Raw genomic sequence first — 22,253 nt, 5'->3', positions numbered from 1 at the left:
GGAAGCTCATGCAGCTGCGGCAAGAGGGATTAGCTCGCGTCCCTCTGCGGGGGTCTTGCGGCGCTGACGTCTCATGGCGACTACTGCACCCCACATCCGCATTCTTCCACGAGAGATGCACGGATGTACTGTGGGTGCCTCACGCGCTCGGCGCACTCGTGGTTGACGGAGGTATCAATGGATTGGAGGTTATCATCGGCGTTGATGGCATCCATGGTAAAGTGAGAGTCAGCAAAGACAGGATATCCATCACCATCCTTCCAACTCCACTCCCCCACCCACCCAGTGCCGTAGTCGTTGTGCCTCACGTTGAGAGGAGGTCTGCCCTTGGCGTCGAAGCTAGTGCGAGTAAGTGCGGGGTTAGCTCCGCTTCGAACCACGGAAGAACGGTAAACCAGTCGTTGGAAACGGTCTCGTACGGGAAAGGAATGGCTTCCTGCTGTTGTACATTCTGTCCGTCGAGATAGTTCACATCGACTTGCTACTAGACCCTGTGAGCCGCAAACCCAAAGGCGACCCTTAATGTCACGATGTTACCTTATTCCCGAGGTACAGTTCATGCCCACTAAACTGTAGACCTCAGCGATCGCAACTCTACATCGGCCACAGCAAAGCGAAGCGAACGTGTGTTTTATCGAATCATACTCAGCAGTAGCTGCATTAGGACGGTATTGAAGTTTGGCGGTCTTGGTCTTGGGCTTGTCCAGATCGGCACGCTACCGCGAGGTTCCTTTTTTGAGGCTGCGCGAGGCTGCGCGAAACGCGCCCCTATGTGACTGACTCGTCATGAATGCATGGGCTGGGGCTTACGTGGAGATGTTTATGCAGATGCTGACCGGAAAGTTTCCGCTACCTTGAAACCGCTATTCTGCAAGTCAAGGAGGAGGCTGGGGCACGCGTTGCATCCGCGTCGAACTTGGCATCGGTCGTTCAGGCCGCCAGTCAGCGCGAAATGCGCCCTGGTCCTGAACGGTCCTTCCTCGAGCCTACTCCATCTCCGGATGTGCCGCGATCCACCTAGCGACTCTGTGCTGAATATCGATGAAGCTTCGTGATGTCAAATGATTGCTATACCTAGCACCACCACCGGCTATTGTGCTGGGGCTACTGTATATCGAGATGCGGATCCGATGGGAGCACACCGCTTGGAATTGAGATTGAATCTGAATCTGTAGAAGGTCCGAAAGTCTAGGGATACATGATGCATCTACTCCTCATGACACCCATCTTGATCTGGGTATCGTTTTTCCAATATTCCAAGATGTCTTATAACGCCGAAATGCAATTTTGTAAGAGCGGAGAATGGAAACCAAAGACGCCGTGTATGCCGAGCAAATCGCTAACAAGTAAAGCAATGGGGGTCCTCAGATGATTTCGTGTCTCTCCCAGCCAGTCGGCTTCATGTGGGCAAGGTCCTTGGTCGGATGAGGCTCCTCTGGGTTCCGGTATTCGCTCACGTATGGGTTAGGGTCTTCCTTCTGGTCGAGGTTACCGAACGTGTGATTAACCTCTCGGTGCTTGGATTCGTCTGCGCGGACTAGGATTGGGTTAGTGGGCTGTGCTGCATGGAAGGATCAGGGGTATACGCACTGTAGAGGAGCAGATCTCGCATTGTGCGGTGGCCTTCAGGCATCTGCCAGTAGTCTACCGCGATCTCGGGTGCCTCCATCTTCGCCCACTTAGGCAGGCGGCCTGCATCAAGATCCTCGATCTGGCGTGTGTATGTGATGACGGCTTCCTCTTCGAGATATCCTACGAATCGATGGACGGTGCGGGGACTGAGGAGGTAGGCGAAGAACAATGCGTTGCACCAGACTCCTTGGGCGCCTAATACCATCAGACGCATGAAGCGTCCTGGCTTTTGCATCTTGAGGAAGACGAGTAGGTGCATTCGTTCGTTGTAGCTTTCTTCGAGTAGCGATTCAATCCTTGCGAATGATGTATTAGCAACGACTTCGTATTCCAATAAGCGAGTATGCATACCATCCATTGTCGCGCTTCATCCGTCTCATGGAGTGCAAGTGGCGAAGCATACCAGCGACCATGCCGGGTACACCAGCCACACTCTCCAAGAAGACATTTCGAATGAGATACTTCTCTTCATTCATTGCAAAAGCCTTCCGCTTTGCCAGTGGGTCTTTCGCATCCACATCCACAGCCTTCTGATGCTTGTATCCAGTTGCTTTGTCAAGACCCCAGCGTAGGATCTTTACGGCGATGAGGGCGACCTTGTCGGACATGGTCTTCGCTTCTCGGTGCGCGATCGTGACTTGGTTCATCTGCTCTTCGGTGTATACTGGTAGGTATTAGCTGGTTGTCAAGGCGTTGTGTACTTGGAGGGTACGTACCTGGATGAGGCCATGCTGCATGCGTCTTGCGGACCTTCTCTGTCGGGTGCTTCTCAAAGAACTCTACGATCTTGGCTCCGCCATTTGGTGAAGAGGTGAAATGCCTCTGACCAACTGGTGACTGGAAGTGCTGTACCGCAACGAATGTGGGCCGGAATCCAGCATTGTAGCTCTGGAAGGACTTGATAAGCTGAGCCGTAGCCCGCTTCGAGGTGGTTGATCCCCGTGTTGTTGCTCTGGTGGGGATCATCTGCGGTTTAGGGTATACTTGTATATGTTGAGTAGGCGTATGTAGGGCAAGTGGCGATATCAACTGCAATGGTAAGTGCTGATGGTTAGCAAGAAGCACGACTGAGGCACACGTTGGTCCTTTATATCTGACACCTAAAAAAAAACTATCGAGCAGTACTCGTGCCTGCCTGGCGCGTTCAGTCATCATTAGGGTGAAGCAGGAATGGGCATGGGATGCCGCCGCTACACCGCGCCATACCCGTCCTGCGGCGACTCGGCGAGCGAATGGGGTGCATTCCAGAGGCCGGAAGTGTCAGCAGTCGTCAATTACGGGCGTATCGGTCGCGTGCAAAGACGAGTTTGAGGTGGCTGAGAGGAGTGGTGATTCAGCTGACGGAAGGAACCGGGATCGCCCTGCCAAGACATTTTACCTACCCCTGTCCAACAGCTCAAAGGGGGACTTTGGCGACGAAGAAAAAGATACGAAAGTATAATGCGACTGATCAAAGCAAGCTTGGTGGTTTTTCAGAACCGTGTACGATGAACGGACGATGTTGTTGCGTTGGATGCGTGGTCGCTGCTTCCGGAAGAAGCTCGTCGGGGTCTCGCTGACTGAGATCGGGGTCTCGTTGTTTGCCGTAGACCCGCTGATAGGGCTGACGCCACGGCGCAACATCGAAATATAGCTGTACCATGATAGTAATCTTTCGTCTGTGGCTTTGATGACCTGGTACATGGTTTCATGGTCAACATTAAGCGGTAGAATGCTTTGTGGCTGCTACCTCAAGACGCGGTGCTATGCCTAGGTGGTGTTGGCAGCTTCAGCATATCGATCTTCGACTCAGATCAATCACACCTGTGGACGTGCGAGCTGTCTAGACTTCATTGACACACTAGCGACGGGGTCTTGCTTCACCTAAAGAGAAAACTTTCAGCATCTTGCCGATGACCGATTGAGAAAGGGCGAAGACTGCCGTCAAGTCGGCAAGAACGTGCGCACGGCAAGTCACGAGCAGGATGCTTTTTGAGCAAGTATGTTATCGGTGCGCGATGTATGTTGCTGCAACATAGCTCAATGATAATTGAGTAGCCTGCGTGCTCGAGAGAAAGCCTGTGGCTGAAAACGCCCGATATCGCACTTAAATTGATGCATGCTATTACACTACTCTTTTCATGCCATTGATGGGCTACGGTAGCGCAGGACATACATGATTGGCAGATGTTGGTTCAAGTCAATGCCGGCAGGTGTGTTGAGTCTTCCAAGGTTGTGTTTGGGGAGCCGAGTACCAACTACTGGACGTTGAAACCGCTCTCACCGTCTTTGGTCGAGATGTCCGAATGGTCAACCTTTGAGACTGATGCAGCCGACGGTCCCTTGTTCAGGTGTTGAACGAACTCTTTGATCTTATCCTCGCTGCCCTGAGCCTCGCCTTGGACCTGCCTGGTATGAGTGGTGGTCAACGCAAGTATGAGTCAAATACGCACACTCCCATCGGATGCATTGGTCACGAAGCCCGTTACACCGAGACTCTTTGCTTGTTTTTGCGTGAAGGATCGGAAGTTGACGCCCTGCACCTCGCCCTCGACTTTGTACTGGATCTGAGTGGCTACATCAGCTTTGCCACTAGTGACGTGGGCAGACAACGCACTCGCTTGCTTGACATTCTGGCTGTAGTTGCAAAGAATCGTCTCATGTGAGTGGGGTTGTTGCGAGAGGGGTGTCTGCTAGATCAAATTCATGCAAATGTCTGCTTGTAATATAGGGCGTATGCTCATGCAGGCGTGCGACGTCATCGTTATTGCGAAAGGTACACGCTACTTCGGGAAGGAACCCTTGAGCTTTCACCTGGATTGCGGGGCCAGAAGCAACCTTAGGCGGGCGGGAGGCATCTGGCGCCGCAAAGGAGAATTTGCTTTTGACACCTGTTCAGATCAAAGGATAATCGCAATGACATGCGTTCGCGGCTATACGGAGATTGCATCGGTGAGGACGCTCAGGGCGATGTGGTGCCGCTAGTCACGCGTTGTTTTCGGATACAATCTCGCGTCGCTCCCCGTTACTGAAACCTCTAATCAAACGCCCCCTATCGCAACCCCGACTCACATAGCAACAACCGCACATTGCCCAGGAGGCTCCGCAAACAAGAGCAGTGCTAGATAACCCGCCACCGCTCCGTAAATGCCTAGGATTCGAAAACACCGAATCTCTCTGCTGATAAGGAGTCTCACGACTGCGACGGCCCTGCACCTGCCACCCCTGTCAACCACCATGGACACGCCCAACTCCCCACCCGCACGTTCAACCTCGCCCGACCCTTGGGCAACCCCATCGCTGGCCATCGGCGCAATTCCCCCGCTCGACCGCTCTGTCTCAACCGCGTCGTCTGTCTCGTCGGCGCGCTCAGTGAGCTCGCGCCTCTCCGATGGCGGCAGGCGACGTGGTTACATGCGCCCCGAGGGCACCGAATTCTCCAAATCGGCGAAGAACAGAGAGAGTGTCATGAACCTGGGCACCATCGCACATCTCCAGTACTACTTCGCGCGGACGGGCCTGCTCGACACCGCGACGGGACGCGTGGCCAAAGGCCGCAAGCCCGGATCGCGCACAGCGAGCGGCAACGAACCAATGTCGCCTGGCCTCGATGCCGACTTCTCGACCATGTCGCTGGCGTCACCAGACGGGATGAATGACCCAGTGGGCTTCGTCGAGTCACCGCTTGACGAGACGGCGTCCATGCAGTGGGAGGACCCTGAGCCCATGATGCTCCCGCCTACCGTCAGCACCTACAAGAACAACCCCGTCTACGTCCCGCCGCCGCCTGATATGACTGTCCTGCGTCGCGAGCTACGCGAATCGCTGGCCGAGTCTATGAAGCATCTGCACGAACTCGAAAAGGGCTTCTCTGATGTTCAGCCGGACGGAAAGACCGCGAAGAACGGTGGCGAGGAAGCGTCAGGCTGGCACGAAGTACAAGGCATTAATCTCTTGGACGTCACCACCCTCGCGATCCGCGCCGCGAAGAACTACTACACCGCACACGAAGAACCACAACGACTCTACGCCATCAAGTCGGAACGGACGATCCGAAAGGAACTATACGATACACTCGAGGTACTGAAACGTCTCGCCATTCGCAACTTCGGAAACGGCGTGCAGCCGTATGAAGTCACCCAACTTAAGCAGTGGGTCGACGACATCGGCACACTGCTCGACACGGAAGAGGAGAAGGAGCGCTTGGAACTTGCAGAAAGAGAAAGCTGGTCGTGGCGCGAGGGTGACTGGGTGGGCAAAGAACGCGAGAGGGAGCTGCTCTTCCTCAAGTCGTTTGACAGCAATCCAGAGCCCCTGCCTGAGTGGACCAGCGCTGCCGACTCTGAACTCCCAACACCCTTCCTGGCCGCGCTACAGAACGGACTGCGCCTCGTACATCTCCACAACACTCTCGTCCGAAAATCAAAACGACACTTTGAAGAGATCAAGACGTACCACACCGACACAGCCAAGCCGTATCGCTGCGCTGACAACCTGCGCTACTGGGTCAAAGCCGCCGAGTTACGCTGGGACATCAAACTCGACGTTAATGTCATGGACGTGGTCCACGGCGAGGACGCAGAAGCGTGGAAGAAGTTCGATGCTGCCATCCTGCAATGGTGCCAGGGCGTGCGTGAGGAAATCACGTCGGAATGGCAAAAGCAGAAGAACCAAACGAGAACCCCTACACTACAGATCGACCCGAATTACGAGGCGCTGTGAAGTGGCCTTATGGCAAAGTATTCATGGATCTCACCCTTCTTTCATTTCTTGTCCATGTTTCCCACTTAACCCTTTATCTAATTTGCACGAAGCTCATGTCCACCCAAATCTCAACTCCACACCATAGAGAATTTCCTCAAAGAGTATTCCCTGGTTGGAAGCAGGGCTCTTTTACCATTCCGCTCAGAGCGTGCCGATAGGAGGCGGCTTGAGATAGATACCCCCTTTGCACCTGCGGCTTGCAGATCTATAGTGTTATATACAGTCAAGTCGGAATGTAAATAATGTGTACCAATGTATAATAGGTCCTCAATCAGAAATCCCATTCAATCCAGCTCCGTCCAGCTCAAAGGACCGGGGACGGATCCACCACGATACGGGGTAGAGAGCACATGACCATGCATAGCACATAGTGAACGTGTATAACACAAACGATAAGATCGACGACCGAGGCGTCTAGAAAGGGTGGCACAGACCGAGGCGTTGCACCTTGAGTGCCAATGAGAGGAATGAGTGGGAATGAAAGCACTGATAGCAGGGGGGAGCTGGCTGCTGGCGGAAATTGGGGACAGCGGCGCCCGGTGAGACACAAGCGGGACGTTTTGTGAACGGGTGTCTCTAGACCTATGGAACGCCTCCTCCAAATACACACAATGGATACACACCACTCGCGCAAGCACTGTAAACCTTTTCATTGTTGATGCGCCGCGCCACACTGACATTGTTGTTAAACAGAAGCAACGCGTTAAGTACTAAGCTAACGCGAGTTCGGCGCCAACCCAAAGAACGTCGATTCATCTCCCGATTGATCTTTTGATCCGTGCATAGCGATACCAGTCCTGCGCAGCCTCCTCTTTTGTCTGAACGCGACCTGGAGGCATCCTCGAGGTCCACACAGACATGCTCAATGAGCGACACGGCCGCGCCGCCTTCAGTTCTCGACAGCAGCCCCGCCGCGACTGCCGTTGACTTGCCAGCGAAGACACCGCCGAACCCACCACCGACGACCACGACGTCGTCATCCTCGCCCAAACCCCTTCGGCACACGCCCGCCCACATTGAGAGCACCACCAAACTCGCGAGAAATGTCTCCCCGGGCCTGCTGGCACGCATGAAATTCCTCAACCAGATCGCCGACACCAACAACAAGAGCGCCGTCGACGTCGGCCGCATCGAGGAGGACCGCCTGCGCCGCCTGGACGAGTTCCGCAAAGCCCGCAGCCTCGAAGTCGAGCGCCGCGGTACTGCGTGGTCCGGAAAGGCTGGTCAGGCTCCCGCCGCTGGAGAGACGCCGCTCGTGCCTCAGTCGACCGGCGAGAGCGTGCCCACGCTGGTGATGGAGCCCGACTTTGACAGCGACCACAGCAGCGTCGTCAGCACCAGCGATAAAGTTCTCCCCTCTGAGTCAGAAGCCGAAATAGAGCTCGACCTGCAAAAGTACCGCCTGCCCGACGTCACCAAGTCGGAAAAAGCACTCAGCGGCACCATTACCGCTGCTGAGCCCGAACCCGCGCCCGCACCGCCCGCCGAACCAGCACCCACAGTCGCGCCTGCCAAACCAGAACCTGTCGCGCCTGCCGACCCTGAGCCCACCGCACCTGCCGACCCTGAGCCCATGGCCGCGCCTACTCCCCCACCCAAAGACACGCCACCCCTACCCGCCCCCGTACCCGAAGAGGAGCCATCCGTCCTCGACGACAACAATGGCATCGACATCGCGTCCTACTTCGAGAAGCGCCACTACCCCCGCGCCAACTCCATCTACACCCTCTCCAAGGCCAGCTTCACCAACCAGATCCAGCAGCTGACTTCGATGAAGCTGCCGCCCACAACCATCGCCTCCGAAATCACCGCCCTCCCGACTTCCACCCAGGCCGGACGCGCACTCCACAAGGCAGCCAACGACATCCGCCTATGGATATCCAAGACGAAGGAGGTCCTCAGCGGCCTCGACGCCGACGATGACGTAGAGTGGGCCGCAGCTGCCGGAAGAGAAGGCCTGGAGGAGGTGGATGCCGCCATCGGCAAGTTCGAAGGGCTCGTCAACGTCTACATTAGCGCAATAGAAGACCTGCAGTCGCGTTCCGACATTGCGCTCCTGCCCACAAAAGACCAGACGACGCTTGTCAGCCAGATGGAGGACATCGTCATGAACTGGGGCGAGATCAAGCAGACGCTCAAGAACATCAAGAACCAGGTCGAGGTCGCCATGGAGTGGGAAGAGCTGTGGAACAACGTGCTTGGCGAAATCGGCGCCGAGGTCAGAAACCTCAGTCGTCTGATCTTTGAGATGGAGGAGCGCAGACACCGCGTCATCTCCGACTCAGTCGCCGAAGCCCCCGAGAAGTTTGACATTTCCGAGCTCGAAACCGTCGTTGAGGTAATCCCCCGGAAGCAGTCGATAATCAACAGCAAGCGGCTTAGTATGCCGCCCAGTCTATCCATCGTCTCGCCCACCTCGCCCATCCCGCAAATCGAACAAGAGAATTCGCGACTGCTAGCCCTCTTCGCCAAGCTACAGCCACTGCGTGCTTCGCTCGACTTCCTCCCTATGCGACTCAGCGCCTTCCAGATGCGCGCGAGCACCATCTTTCCTTCCGCCTGTGACGAACTGGTACGGAGGAAGGAATCGCTAGAAGAGGAAGAGGCTAAGCTCGAAGCCGATGCTGATGCGCTGAGGCAAGAGCTGGGCGAGGACAAATGGGTGCACAGCTTCCGTCAAGCTCACAGCAAGGCTGCTGCCATGTACGACTCGTGCATGAAGAGCATCGAAAGACTGCAGCAAGCTATTGAGGACAGCGACGAGGAGAAGCTGGCTACGCGCATCGCCACCTACAAAGACAAGCGAGATCACTACCCTCCGTCTATGAGGCGCGTGCTTGAGCTCATCGATATCGAGATGAAGCACAGGTCCACAGTCAACGGTGAGATCCTGCGTATCCAAAAAGACGTCCGCGCAAAGGTGGAGGACTTGGAAGACGTGACTGGAAACACGGACATCATCTTGAACGACTTCACCACATCGCGAAAGCTTCGCGACTCAGTCTCCACTGTGCTAACAGAGGGCTCCTTACCACAGTCAAGCCTTGACACACCAGGCACATCCCCCGCTTCGAGTGTCGTCATGAGCCGTAAGAGTAGTGGACAGCGGCCTTCCATCACTCCAGTAAGCAAGAAGCCTCGTCAGTCCAGTGTTGCGAGCTTGAAATCGTCGGCCCCTCCCAACCGGCGATACTCCAGCATACCACTGGGTGCTGAGAGTGTCGCTTCTCGCAAATCTACACTCGAGCGTTCCGCACGTTTGGACTTTACACCTTCCCGCGCCATGGCTGGCACCGCAGCTAGTCAAGCCCGCGCGAAGACGCCGACCGATAGGCCTGGGCCCAAGCCCCGGTGGAACTCGGACACGCACATGCGCGATACTGTCGTCGGACACAACTTTAAGCCCTTGACTCTGACTACGCCTTCGCCCTTCCGGAAAGACGAATCACCCGACGGATCGCGACTGGGCTCAGCAAGCCGTTCGTCGATACCCCTCAGAAGCCCACTGAGTCGCTCCTCAGCTCTTTCGCCGACTGCATCCAGCCGTTCTCCATCAACTACTCCAGGGCAGCAGCGCTCTGCTCGATTGATGCCAAGCCCAATGAACTCCTCTCCCGTTACTCCTGCCAAGGGCAAGCTGCCGATACGATCAACGCCCCTGTCTTCCTCAAGTACAAGTACGCCAGCGTCTAGCCGTCGTGTCTCAACAGTAGTAGAAAGCGGCAAGAGCCCTGCCAAAGAAGAAAGTCCGGCGGCCCGTCGCGCATCACGCCCTCCGAGTGCCGCAGCCAGTCGTCGCAGCAGTCTGTTACCTACACCTAGGCAGCGCACCTCATCCACTTCCGAGACCACCAAGTCAACCCCACCTGCTAAGTCGACCCCTCCCGGACGCTCCAGCAGCAGGCTCGACAGCCTGGCCGAAAGCCGTACTTCTAGCCGTGTTAGCGGTCGCCAGTCAAGCGTAGGAGATAGACCGGTTTGGAGATAGGCACTTGCAAATCGGACAATTCACCTCGACGGACCGGCGCAGACCTGAACAGCACCTCTTGTTTCCAAACGAACGACAGCAACATCACGCAATCAACGTTAGCGAAACCTACTTATTCACCCCCAACTTTCACTTCGCGTCTGGATCCTGGCTTGGTCCTAAACCCCGTTCCCTAATATCGACTTCTAGTACTAAGCATCTGCATTCTTTCGAAGAAGAATCTCTCTCTTTCCCCGCGATGTATCATCGAAATATCCATCTCACCTCTGGACCATTATATCCACATTTTTGATTTGTTGCTTTTTCCATCTGGCGTTTTAGCGGTTGGGAGAAAGTATCCTATACCCCGGAGTTTCACACGTGTTTTTGGCTTTCTTTGAAGAAGCATTTTCTGTTTCACACATGGCTGAGCGAGCGAGCGTATCTGGCGAATGGAGTGCGTGTGAGCGTTGGCATGTTTTTGTGCGTGCTAGGCGCTTGCAGCATTATGGAGAGAGGGATATTGGGAGCGTGCGCGGAAGTATGCTTTTGTAGATAGGAGCTAGATTGGTATTCATGGGTGGATCGGGAGCGGATGGTGGAGGTTGGGGGCAGCAGACTAATTCTATGTACGAGACAGTGTATGTTAGATAGTAGTTGAGCGAGATATAGAATGATACCATAGTAAACCGATCTGCCTCCATTGGCTGTACAGTCGATATGATTCACCTGGTTGAGGTTCAAGCCCGGCCATCAATGTCATTGTCTCCCCATATTCAAGACATGAACACGTGAGTGGATGGCATCAGTAGATATCGAGCCAAAGACTTCACACCTGACCCATGTCAAATACCTAGACAGCAGCTCTAGACTGTCTTATTGGTATCTTACTTGGAGACACAGGTGGTATTACAGACATTGTACTCACCCAGCCATATAAATTCCTACAAAGTACCGACTCTGTTCTTGCACAGCCATCCACACCGTTCCATACACAAAAGCCTAACACCTTCACACCTAACCACATCCATTTCGATGACGCCCACGCACGAAGAGAAGTTTTTACAACACAAGAACATGCAGGGTTGTTTAGCCGTAAACTGTCGGTTCTGCAAGTGGGAACGCGAACTCGATAGTATCCCAGTAGAAGAGGTAGCCCCGCCTTCGCCATCGACGCTTGAGAAGATACGTTCGGGCCAGAGGGTAAGGGCAGCCGCGAGGAAATCCAACGGGACAGAACGAGAGCGGGACAGTACTGCATCTACATCCTGGCCTCCGGACGATGCACGTTTCGAAATGAATCCACTGGCGTCACCATTGGTAAGCAGGAGTAGGAGGGATAGTATACATTCTTGCGAAGAAGATGGTATGGAGGATGGGGAGGGTGTGGAGGTGTGCTACACTGAGCAGTCTGTATCCTCACGCGATGGCAAAATCGACAAAAACACTCCCGAAGACATCGAGATCCCAGACAACGACACCAAACCACCAAGCCCCACTCCAAGCTCAGTCTATAGCACCGACAGTCCCCTCGCCCTCGTCCATAGCCCTCTCTACACACAAAGCGAAAGCGACATATCCGACCTACCAGGCGATAGCGCTTTCTCTAACTTTCTAGATGAAATCCTTTTTGATCTTGGCGCTTGGCTTGATGCTGGGGGTTTGGAGAAGGGCGGCCTGCACGATGATATGCCGGAGGAGGAGTTTGCAGAGTATAAGGAATGGTACAAGGCGATTGGAGGAGGAGTTGCGAGGGGTATGGTTGAGCGGGGAGTTATGGGGGTGGAGAGGAGGAGGAGGTGGAGTGTGTGATGGCGTTGGTGATGGCGTTGGTGATGGCGATGGTGATGGCGATGGGATGGTGGATGTGGAGGGGGAGAAGGATTATGGTGATGTAGAGTGGTATCATATGTTAGGTTTATCGCACGAATAGTTCTTTTGACTGATGGAAGTGAACATTTAATCTCCTACCATCAATTCTTCGACCACATAATGCTTCAAGACTTACATATTCTGCAAATGCCCGACCTTTTAGGTTACTGATCCTGCACAGCGGCCGTGGTGGCTGAGCTGAACCCGCTAGATACATGCAGGGGGTAGCCTTCAGAAAGCCTCCGACGGTACTAAGAGCTGCCGTTGCATATCCTCCGCAATAAAGTCCCTGCGTAAATCTAAATGAACTTGGCAGTATACGGAACGGAGTTGACGATACTGTCATCCGGATCGGATGTCAGTTTGGTTACCGACATCCGCCGGCGCCGCCCAATTGGAAAACGAGGATTGCAAAGCACCGAGTCTACGTACCTACTCATGCTGCTTTTGATATCTTTTGTGATCGTACGTGGCAGCTAGCCATGCAGTATCGTTGGTAAGCGACAGGGGTGGGTGGGGGAGGCGGAGGGGAGGCGGAGGGGTGGAGGTGGAAGTCTGTCCCGAAACCGTGGTAGGAGTCTGGGCACTGATTATTTTACTGCGTGCCCCTGCATGTAGTCATACACTTAACCGGGTTTGGCACATTGTATAGGTAAGATTGGAAGCGGTATAGAGCTGTACCATGCTTCAAGTTCCAACTTGACGGCCTTGTCTGCTTGTCGGTGAGATGGAATCGGCCCTCTAGTGATTGAATGCTTACGATCATGGCTTCATTGTATCCCGCGATGGAAGAATGAAGAGCATATATAAAGCACCGTACACCACCTCGAAGCTTCATCAACATCGGATCCTCATCAGTGTCTTGCAATTACAATACATCTTTACTTACACTCGACAAACACTTTCTCCCCAATCTTGAAATGGCACCCGAACAAGAGCCAAAAGGCTACCGATGGGACATCATCACAGCGGAAGAACTCAAATACGCTCCGCCGTACTTTCAAGACGTCCCAGAAACAACGACTGAAGTGGAGTGTAAGCTCAGCGGCACATGGCCCAAGTGGCTTCATGGCTCTTTCCTTCGGTACGTCACCCTCCACCCTTCACATCTCCCCTAAACCCCCAGCTAACATTAACTTCACCACAGGGTTGGCGTAGGCCGTTTCACAGTCCCCACCTCTGAAGACGACTCCACACCCCGAGTCATCATCCAGCACCTCTTCGACGGCCTGGCCCTCCTCCACAAATTCCGCATGACCGACGGTCGCGTGTATTACATGAGTCGCTACACTTCCAACGGAATAACGCGCGCCGCGCAGCGAGACGGCTACGTCAAGAACTCCTGGGTGGGACCGAATCCCAACACGCCTCTTTTCGAAGCCCAGGATCCGTGTTCGAAATTACTTGGAGCGCGTGTAAGTCTGATCATCTTCTCCTCCAGTCATGGCTATTCACAAGAAGCGATGGGAAGACTGACGGTTTTCGGATGGACGTAGCAAACCGTTTTCCTGCCTCATGATTCCATCGAACCAGATGCTCTTAATGTTCATGTTCAGCCGAGACGTGGTATGCATCTACCGGAGGATAAGAATCCGAATTCGAGGGGTGTCAAGGCGGAAGATCCGGCTACGCAGGAGGTAAGACAAGCCCCATCTGCACTTCATGCCAAAAGAACATGGCGAAGCTCACGCTGAGATATAGATCCTCGTTCACACGGACTGGAACTGCATGCAAATCTGCGATGCAAAGACGCTCGAGCCGAAGCGCTTACTCTCTCATGCGGTCATCGATCCCGAGCTCGCTGGAACAGGGTGCTGCGCTCATCCGGTTCATGATCGCAAGCGAGGAACGACGTACAACTACTTGATCGATGCAGCGGGTATTATGTATATCTTTGCGTTGGATGTGGTGGCGAATCCGGCGCGTCTGTTATGGAAGTCGGCGCTGCCGTGTAAGCCGTGCTACACGCATGCTCTTGCTATGACAGACAAGTATGTTGTGTTCGTCAGGAACGTAAGTAGTAGTTCCAACTGGATGGAGTGGCGGTATATGGATCGAAACTAACATCCCATCAGCCTGTTATATTGGATCTCAGTGATCCGAGCAAGACCCTCGTCGAGGCGATGGTATGCGAGCACGACTCCCCCGTGTACTTTTACGTCCTGGACAAAGCCGACGGCAAGGTGTAAGTCCTCTCTCTCCCTTCGTCTCTAAACACTCCTGAACTAACACTTCCTAGCATAGCATCCTACCAAGTCCCAAACTTCTACTTCTTCCACACAGCCAACGCCTACGACTACGTCGACCCCAAAACGGGGCACACGAACGTCCATGTCGACATTGCGAGCTACAAGGCAGAACACTACCCGTACCACGAATACGCCATCTCGAACGTCATCAACCCGCTCAAACCCTACCAGACGGGCCGCCTCGTCCGCTACGAACTCTCCGCCGTCAACACGCGCGATCCCGCCGTTGTCGCCCGCGGCACCGTCAAAGCCGCTATTCCAGATATGATGGCGGAACTACCTCGCATCTCCAAAGCCGCATCCATGGACCCAAACTACCGCTTCGTCTACGGCGTATCCGGGAACGGCATTTCCGCTCCAGGCACAGATGTTCCTATCGGGCGTCTCGGTAACGGCGTCGATATGCCACATGCGTCTTTCTATGGTCACCTCTTCAAGTCTGATTGGCGGACTGGCACGTTCAAAGCGTGGGTACCGCAGAATGGCGAGAGTTGTCCTACGGAGCCGATTTTCATCCAGAGGCCGGGTGCGACGGAGGAGGATGATGGGATTGTGATTACGATTACGATTAATAAGGAGGGGACGAATAGCATTCTTGTGGGGCTTGATGGGAGGACGTTTGAGGAGGTGGCGAGGGCGGATATGCCACAGGTTTATGCGCTCGGGCCGCATGGGTCGTTTGTTGAAGGGGATTTTGGGGTTGTGAGTACTATGGGTCGTTAGTCGGGTTGCGATGGGATACGTTGTTCCGAAGAGTCGAAGCTGTGCGGATGCTACGGGATTTCATCAAAGCTGTTCGTTGTCGAGTGGTTTGGTCTCGACGACACGTGACAAACACCTTCTCTGGAAATTTGGCGGTGATTCTAGATATCGGAGGTATTAGTCTGGTGGTGTTCCATACATGGAGCTCGGGTTGTAGGCCTCGATCGGTACCTGAATTAAAGCAACACTATCGCACATGCCACTGTTATCTCGACGTTTGCGAAGACTGCCGCCGTCATCGCATCTGAAAACGCCATGGTACTGCTGTGGGCTGCGCATGCAAACGCCTCCATTCCTTTGACGTCCATCTCCAAATGAAATTCCACTCCTCAGATTAAAGTAACACGATCAGAATCTTATCTGTCACTTAGCCTCGTGTTGTGCAAGGATTTCTTTGTTCTCGTATCCGCCAGGGACCAAGCGAGCATTCATATCCGGGTAATTCGACAGTGTCATATAAGTCGAAAGCGTGTTTCGCTACTTCTGAAAAGGTCAGGGAGACACACTGAACTTCTCCGACGACAAATCCTTCTCTTCTGGCAGCCATGTTGCTACGCGCGATCTTCAGCCTCGCCGTGTTCGGCACGTACGTAGTTGGGCTTCACACAGGCGACGTACTCCGGCGGCAAACAGACTGCGACGAGCTCGGAAACTATCCTCCGTACACCGGGCCATGTGAAGTCGAAAGTAAGTGCATATATGAGTCTCCGGCTTTCCGACGTTGAAGGTGCGCGACGCGCTGACTGCAAGCTAGACTGCGGCGCAGGGCGACTCAACTGCTTGAAGCAAGTACCGCCATACACCAAATGCGCTGGTTATCCGACCGTGGGTGAGTATGCGTTTCTACGATGGTGTCCAAGTAGTTGACGAAGAAGTAGGTTGTCCTTTCATAGGATGCGCGTGTACAAGGTAGGAAGGCTGGGGATGACATCACCAAAAACGGGGTTAGGCTAGAAGTGGCTTAGTGCCAGGGTTCCTTCTTTCGTCCATCCTTCGCAGGGGCGCGTCTTCTCTCTCTGTCTTTCGCGCTCGACTCTGAGGGGTCTCTGCCAAAACGCGGGACCTGACTCGCAAAAGCAGACCGCCATCTGAAAACTTGCTTCGTATCGATGGGCGAATATATTGCTGACACGATCTGAATATGTACGACCAATCACTGAACGAGCGCAAGCTGAACCCCTCTTCCCCGCTGGGTACCATTGTTCTCAAAATGCTGCTTGAATGAAAGATAACAACATCGCATAATCTCGTCCTCTTTCTTATCATTTCACCTATTTACAGGCCAGAAACATCATCCCCATACGAACAGTCCACCAACGAGCTAGCCTATTCGCTTGCGCTATCGAGTCCACCATGGCAACGAAAACCCCGTTTGTCCGAACGTATAATACATCAGCCGATTACAATGACGGACTCCACGTGGTATGCGTCACAGCATCGATTCATTCGTCACTGTCATCCTGACGAAAGCCACAGTTCCTGGAAACTATCGACCCAGGTCTTGACTGGGAGCCAGCGCGCACCATAGGCTTACGTCTCTGGTACAAAGCCTACGTTGATCTAACACCCGAAACATGCTACGTGCTAGATGACGGCAACGGACGTGTGGTGGGTTATTGTATTGGCGCCGCTGATACAACGTCTTTCGCGCAGCGCTGGCGCGACGTGTTCACTCCAACTATCGACCCGAAACTTGTACCACATCCGGATGTCCAGACCAATGATTCGCGGATGGAAAGAGAAGACGCTAGGCACTTTCGAAAGGCTGTGTATGAAGCGGACTGTAGTATGCTGCTGCCTTGGCCGCAGGTGTTGGAGCAATATTCGGCGCATCTACATATCGATATTCTGCCTGAGTATCAGCGGAAGGGGTGGGGTTCTATGCTCATACAGCATTTCCTGGGTGCAGTTAAAACTTTGGGTGCGAAGGGGGCCCATCTTGACATGGTGCAGTCAAATACGAGCGCAAGAGCTTTCTACGAGAAAGTGGGATTTCAGGTTTGTCCGCATGTACTAGATGATGGAGCGAGTGGCCAGCCTGGTGTCAACGGCATCGTGGTCACATTGGTCATCAGTCTGTGAGCACTCCAAGTATCGTCAACTTTGTTACCTATCCTATTGTTCTTTGCATCAGATTGAACTTCGTCGCATGAAAGATCTGTGGGCTGTTTTACAGCTGTCTACAACGTGGCCGTAAAGTCACCGTCATATCGAACTACACATACCTGGCGTAGTCTTTCTTGCGCCTGTTACTCGCACTAACCCTTCCAGCATGTTGAGAAATGTCAACGCAACACTTACGCAATGGTACTACTTAACGTTTCCGGAAATCTTGCGGAGACAATAGTCATCTCTGACGAAGAGCTTCTCCCACGCTGGAAGTTGAGTCAGTATAATTCAGCGCAGCCATGCAGACAAAATGTGTTCAGATGCCAACGGATCTGCTGTTGTCAGCCACTGTGACAGGCTTTTGCGATCCAGATATATAAACCCCTCCTCCATTCCTTACATCCGGAACCAAAAGGCAGACACCGATATCGCAAAACTAAGAGACCGCCCGCAATGCCTCACGCAACCCAACATCCAGCTCTTGCGCTCGCCACCTCTCCCACGAAAACATCGGTTACGCCGAATGGTAAAGTCCGATCTGATAGCTTTATGAGCGTTCACGAAAGGAAGGACCTGCAGCAAGCACATGCACTGAACCCACTCGACCCTTTTGAAGTTGACGGTACACCCGTGAACGAGTGTTCAACTGCAGCACCATCCGAATATGACCTCGAAGAGCTGAGATCAACCCTCACTGAAGCCAGGAAAACCATGTATGCTGCTATGAAGAGATACAGCGACCTACACTGGATCGGCGAGCTTATTTACGAGCTCCCAAGTTCACCTCAGGTCTATGCCGTCTCGGAAACACCAGTCGAGGAATTAGATCACCCATCACAGGAGACTCTGGCGAAAGCGCCACTTCCTCGCGCCAAACCAGACCCTGTTTCTTACGACGAATTCATCAAGATGCTGGAAGATGGAGGCTTTACCTGGCTGCTAGAACACGTAGACAAACTCAACAGCATGGACGACTTCGCCGTCGCTCTCACTGCCAACCCCGAGCAAAAGCGCTGCAAGGTTGGGCGACCAAGGGGTAAGATCTTGAAGAAAGAACAAACTGACGATCTTGAAAAAAGGATATGCTGTATGCATAAAGGTGGTGAAGATTTTCGTCGGCAGGTTGTTGACCACGGGCGAGACCCATGGAAGTGTTGGCCACCAAATGCTGATGAGGACAAGGAAGTGGTTACGAAGTAAGGCATTTATGAACTTCATTCTGTCGTGTTGCAGATGATAATCATGTGGCTCAAAGGGTTCTTAGATTATCTTTACTATCAATCCATCTCTAAGCCCCACATATGTCCTGTTATATGACGTACGTCGGCATCCATAGCTGTACATTTCATGGTCTCACTTTGAGTAGTATTCGTATCGTAAGATTTGCATTCTAGTCCCAAATTTTAGCACATACATGTGTACTTAGGTAAGATATAACACAGATACTTATTCCCAAAAGTTACAGTCCTCCTCCTCTTCCCTTGACGCCTGCTCCGACGAACGCATGGCTCTCCACATAAAAGCTTCACATGCAGCCTGCGTATCAGCAACCCCAGAAAGGCCCGACGTGAAAAGCGGTGAGTACCATTTCATCTCCTCAGCATCCCTTGGCGCACGAGGCCCATCCTCAAAGACATCGTTGTTCAATTCGGCAACTGGTTCGCCACGTGCGTCTGTAGCTTGGCTAGCGTTACCGTGATATGGGCTCGGGATTGTCGCGTGTCTAGGTCTAGAATCGGGGGTAGTCGAGGTCGCAGAGGTCAACGGAGACGCATTGTCGGGTGTTGTTTCGATGTTGATATGTGATGTCGCGGAGGCCGATGAAGACGCATCGTCGGGTGTCATTTCAGTGTTGGTACCGGACGTTTCGCTACCACTCGATGGTGAGTCGGGGCTTGGGTTACGGTCATTGCGTCTATTTGGTTGGCGATTGTATGCTCTTCTTCCTCGGCGCCTCCTTCGTCTGGGCATTTTGGAGTCGTATTATCTTGGTTGATAGTTTTTTGGCTTGAAAAACAATTGCAGCTCTCCTCAAGATTGGCATGATCGTTACGAGAGCGCGTCGTGTCGGTTATTATACGGCAACCAAAAACGTGTCTCAGACATGAATCTCACTAAGACAATTTGTACGTACACCATTGAATGAGACAGGTGTCTCGTCCAAAACGACCGATTGCATACTGAGAAACAATCCAAAGCCTCCAGGGATAGACTGCATCCTGGTATCTCCGCTCTGCAGAAGCCCTACCACTCATCCCAAAAGCCTACCCATTGTATCCTCATTCATCAAGCCCTATCGCGCATCACCAACTCCCCTCCTCCGATGCGCATGCCTGACCACAACACTCACACCCCTCCTCCTCATCTCGTTCGCTACAATCTCCGCTGCCGCAACGCTTCGATGTGTACCCGCATGGCATGTAGTTTGTATCGACGCGATCTGGTTTCCAGCATTGAGATGATTTCCTATAGCGGTGATGGCTTTGTTACTATAGTGTCTCAGATCAGCCAACCGTCTACTATCTATGTTGTTCCAAACAATGCAGTAGTGAAAGATAAGTGTGAAGGGTGGACAACTCACATCTCTCCCATCGCCGTACGACTGCCCAGTATAAACTGTTGCACTTGCGGGCTTACGCCAGTGTATCTTTCACATATCTCGCGGGGTGGGGCACGCCATTTGTGGCAGTATATTGTGAGGAGAACTGGTATGCCGGGTGGTGTATGTTGAAGGAGTTGGGCTTCAGCCCCTGGATGGCGTTTGAGGACTTCGGTGGAGTAGGAGAGGATGTAGAGGGTTTTCTGAACTGGTGAGGCGGGAGGTGGTATAAAGGGCTGAGGATGCAGGAGAGCGGGTGGAGGTGGGAGGATCACTGGCTGCTGGAAGTGCTGTTGCGGTGGTAATAGAGGGGGTAGCGGTGCAAGTAGCGGGATTGGTTGTAGTGGCATTGGTATTGGCATTTGCATCTGCGGGATTGCCTGCACGAAGGGCTGAAGAGGGAACATCTGCATGTGTGGATATATTGGAAACATAGCTGATGATATCTTTACTGGAGAAACGTAGTATGGCACGCTGATCAAGAAGTCTACTTTGCGTATACAGCTATCCTGTGAAGACGTCGCAGTGCTGGTGAAGCGCGTCAGTGACCATCGATGACCTTCAATCAGAAGGGCTATGTCTGGTACATTGCGTATGACCGTAGACTCATCAGTGTGAATGGTACAACCAGCAACTTGCGGTTGTGCATGATGAATGTGCAAGTTCTCAACACGCACTGTCGGACTCTCTGTCTCCGCATTGCGGACAAAGAATGTCCGTATGTCAGCATGTCAGCATGTAAGCATTACAGTTTCGGTGTACTCTTTCCGTGTACCAAATCAGAGCACTAGCACAACCGTCACACCGGATCTTCAGAAGGCCAGCTGACCGCTACCCCTTCCATACGTCACCTTCTCAAACAGCTACGCCACATCAACCCCAACGCTATCCACACCATGACCTCAGAGTTGAGTCTGTACCCCAGGACCGCGATAGTCGCCGTCTCGTCACGAAGTCCAAGTATCAGCTTCCCCATGCAGTAAGTTCTGCATGCAGATAGGGCTGCATAGTACCACACGTGGCGCCAAAAAGTCCCGACCGACTCCACGCCAATCTTCCAGCCTGCTTCTACACCCATCCTTCGAAGCAGGTAACCGACCTTCCTTGATCCTCCGCATGATCCTCCGCTTGCAAGCTTCCAGCGGCACAGTATCAAACGAGCCTATCGCTTCACGCATGCAAGGAGTCGCTCAAAACTTGGCAACGTCCGCGAAGGCGGGTCAAGAACCTTGGAAAGAAGCCTAGGTACCGTGCCGCAAAGATCCTACCTGCACGCCCCAGCCGTGCATTGAACAAACTGGGCAGCATCTGGGCGGCTATCACGCCAATGAAAACACGTCAAACGGCATTCGTGGGAATAATAGAAGGAAGAATAGGGTGATAGGTAAGCGAATTGTGGGAGGCTGGTTGTAGTTGCGCTGCCTAATGTTACGCTATAAAAGACGTTATAGTACATACCTATAAGCTTATTAATTACTAGTTTACTAATCTAATTTTTTTTATTATCTCTAAACTCTAAATAAAATATATTTTACTTATATTATAAACTTTTTTTAGCTTTAGCTTTTAATATTAATAAAAAAGTTATTATTACTAGTAATAGTAGTTTAAGTAAGAACTTTTTTATAAAGTTATTTAAAAGTATTATATTTACTTTATATAAAAAATTTAATATTAATACTAAAGCTTATATTACTATAAATAAAATTAGCTATTACTATAAAGTAAAAGTTTACTTATAAGTTATTTATATTAGAGTAATTATAAGTAGCTTTAAAAAGTATAATAAAATTAGTAAACTTCTACTTAATATAAAAGTTACTAATAAAATAAGTAGTAAATTTTAAGTAACTAAAGTATACTTATAGTATTAAGCTTACTTATTAAAAAGTAAAAGTAGTTACTATTTTAAAGTATATAAATAAGTATAAAAAAATTAATATATAAGTATAAAAATTTTATATACTTATCTTTTTTAAGTATTAGTAGTAGTATATAACTATAATAGTATACTTTAGTTATTAAGTTAAGATTTTTTTAAATTTTTATAGTTAAGAAATACTAAAGCTAAGGCTTACTTAGACACGTAATGTGGTTGCGCTGCGGCTGAGATTACCGCTTTAGGACTGCGGCGTAGTTGATGTGATACCGAGTTGCTGGGTCGCCTTTGGAACCTTCCTAGGAAGGATCGTGAATCTCGTATCGAACGTCAATGAATCCTTCCTCGGTGGCTACCGAAATGAGAGAAGTGAAATTGCATGATTCTAGAAGCGAGGGAAATCGTTCGATCATCGTTCTGGGAGCGGAGAGGGCGGCTATG

General features: G+C 52.2%; 6 protein-coding genes across 6 annotated transcripts; 4 read left to right on the top strand and 2 right to left on the bottom strand.

Moving 5' to 3' along the window:
* Positions 1-1,364: 1,364 nt before the first annotated feature.
* AOX1_1 (Alternative oxidase, mitochondrial precursor) lies at positions 1,365-2,598 on the bottom strand (the record flags this gene model as incomplete). Its single annotated transcript, XM_051495391.1, has 4 exons — positions 1,365-1,537; positions 1,591-1,928; positions 1,984-2,296; positions 2,349-2,598. The coding sequence occupies 4 exons, from the start codon at positions 2,596-2,598 to the stop codon at positions 1,365-1,367; spliced, it is 1,074 nt and encodes a 357-aa protein (XP_051354410.1).
* Positions 2,599-3,869: 1,271 nt separating this feature from the next.
* Positions 3,870-4,243, bottom strand: J4E92_003997 (uncharacterized protein; the record flags this gene model as incomplete). Its single annotated transcript, XM_051495390.1, has 3 exons — positions 3,870-4,016; positions 4,065-4,178; positions 4,229-4,243. The coding sequence occupies 3 exons, from the start codon at positions 4,241-4,243 to the stop codon at positions 3,870-3,872; spliced, it is 276 nt and encodes a 91-aa protein (XP_051354409.1).
* A 605-nt stretch (positions 4,244-4,848) lies between these two features.
* J4E92_003996 (uncharacterized protein) lies at positions 4,849-6,333 on the top strand (the record flags this gene model as incomplete). Its single annotated transcript, XM_051495389.1, has 1 exon — positions 4,849-6,333. The coding sequence occupies one exon, from the start codon at positions 4,849-4,851 to the stop codon at positions 6,331-6,333; it is 1,485 nt and encodes a 494-aa protein (XP_051354408.1).
* Positions 6,334-7,240: 907 nt separating this feature from the next.
* J4E92_003995 (uncharacterized protein) lies at positions 7,241-10,363 on the top strand (the record flags this gene model as incomplete). The annotated part of the gene is made up of 1 exon (XM_051495388.1): positions 7,241-10,363. The coding sequence occupies one exon, from the start codon at positions 7,241-7,243 to the stop codon at positions 10,361-10,363; it is 3,123 nt and encodes a 1,040-aa protein (XP_051354407.1).
* A 3,844-nt stretch (positions 10,364-14,207) lies between these two features.
* On the top strand, positions 14,208-15,186 carry J4E92_003994 (uncharacterized protein; the record flags this gene model as incomplete). The annotated part of the gene is made up of 2 exons (XM_051495387.1): positions 14,208-14,214; positions 14,459-15,186. 2 exons carry the CDS (start codon positions 14,208-14,210, stop codon positions 15,184-15,186), a joined length of 735 nt encoding a protein of 244 aa, XP_051354406.1.
* A 2,601-nt stretch (positions 15,187-17,787) lies between these two features.
* Positions 17,788-18,431, top strand: J4E92_003993 (uncharacterized protein; the record flags this gene model as incomplete). The annotated part of the gene is made up of 2 exons (XM_051495386.1): positions 17,788-18,354; positions 18,414-18,431. The coding sequence occupies 2 exons, from the start codon at positions 17,788-17,790 to the stop codon at positions 18,429-18,431; spliced, it is 585 nt and encodes a 194-aa protein (XP_051354405.1).
* Between the last annotated feature and the right edge of the window lie 3,822 nt (positions 18,432-22,253).

The sequence above is a fragment of the Alternaria infectoria genome (genome assembly GCF_024043175.1).
Source record: "Alternaria infectoria strain BMP 0036 chromosome Unknown scaffold_5, whole genome shotgun sequence".
Taxonomy (NCBI): domain Eukaryota; kingdom Fungi; phylum Ascomycota; class Dothideomycetes; order Pleosporales; family Pleosporaceae; genus Alternaria; species Alternaria infectoria.
Note: the sequence above shows the minus strand (reverse complement) of the source record. Positions and strands in the feature narration are given on the sequence as shown.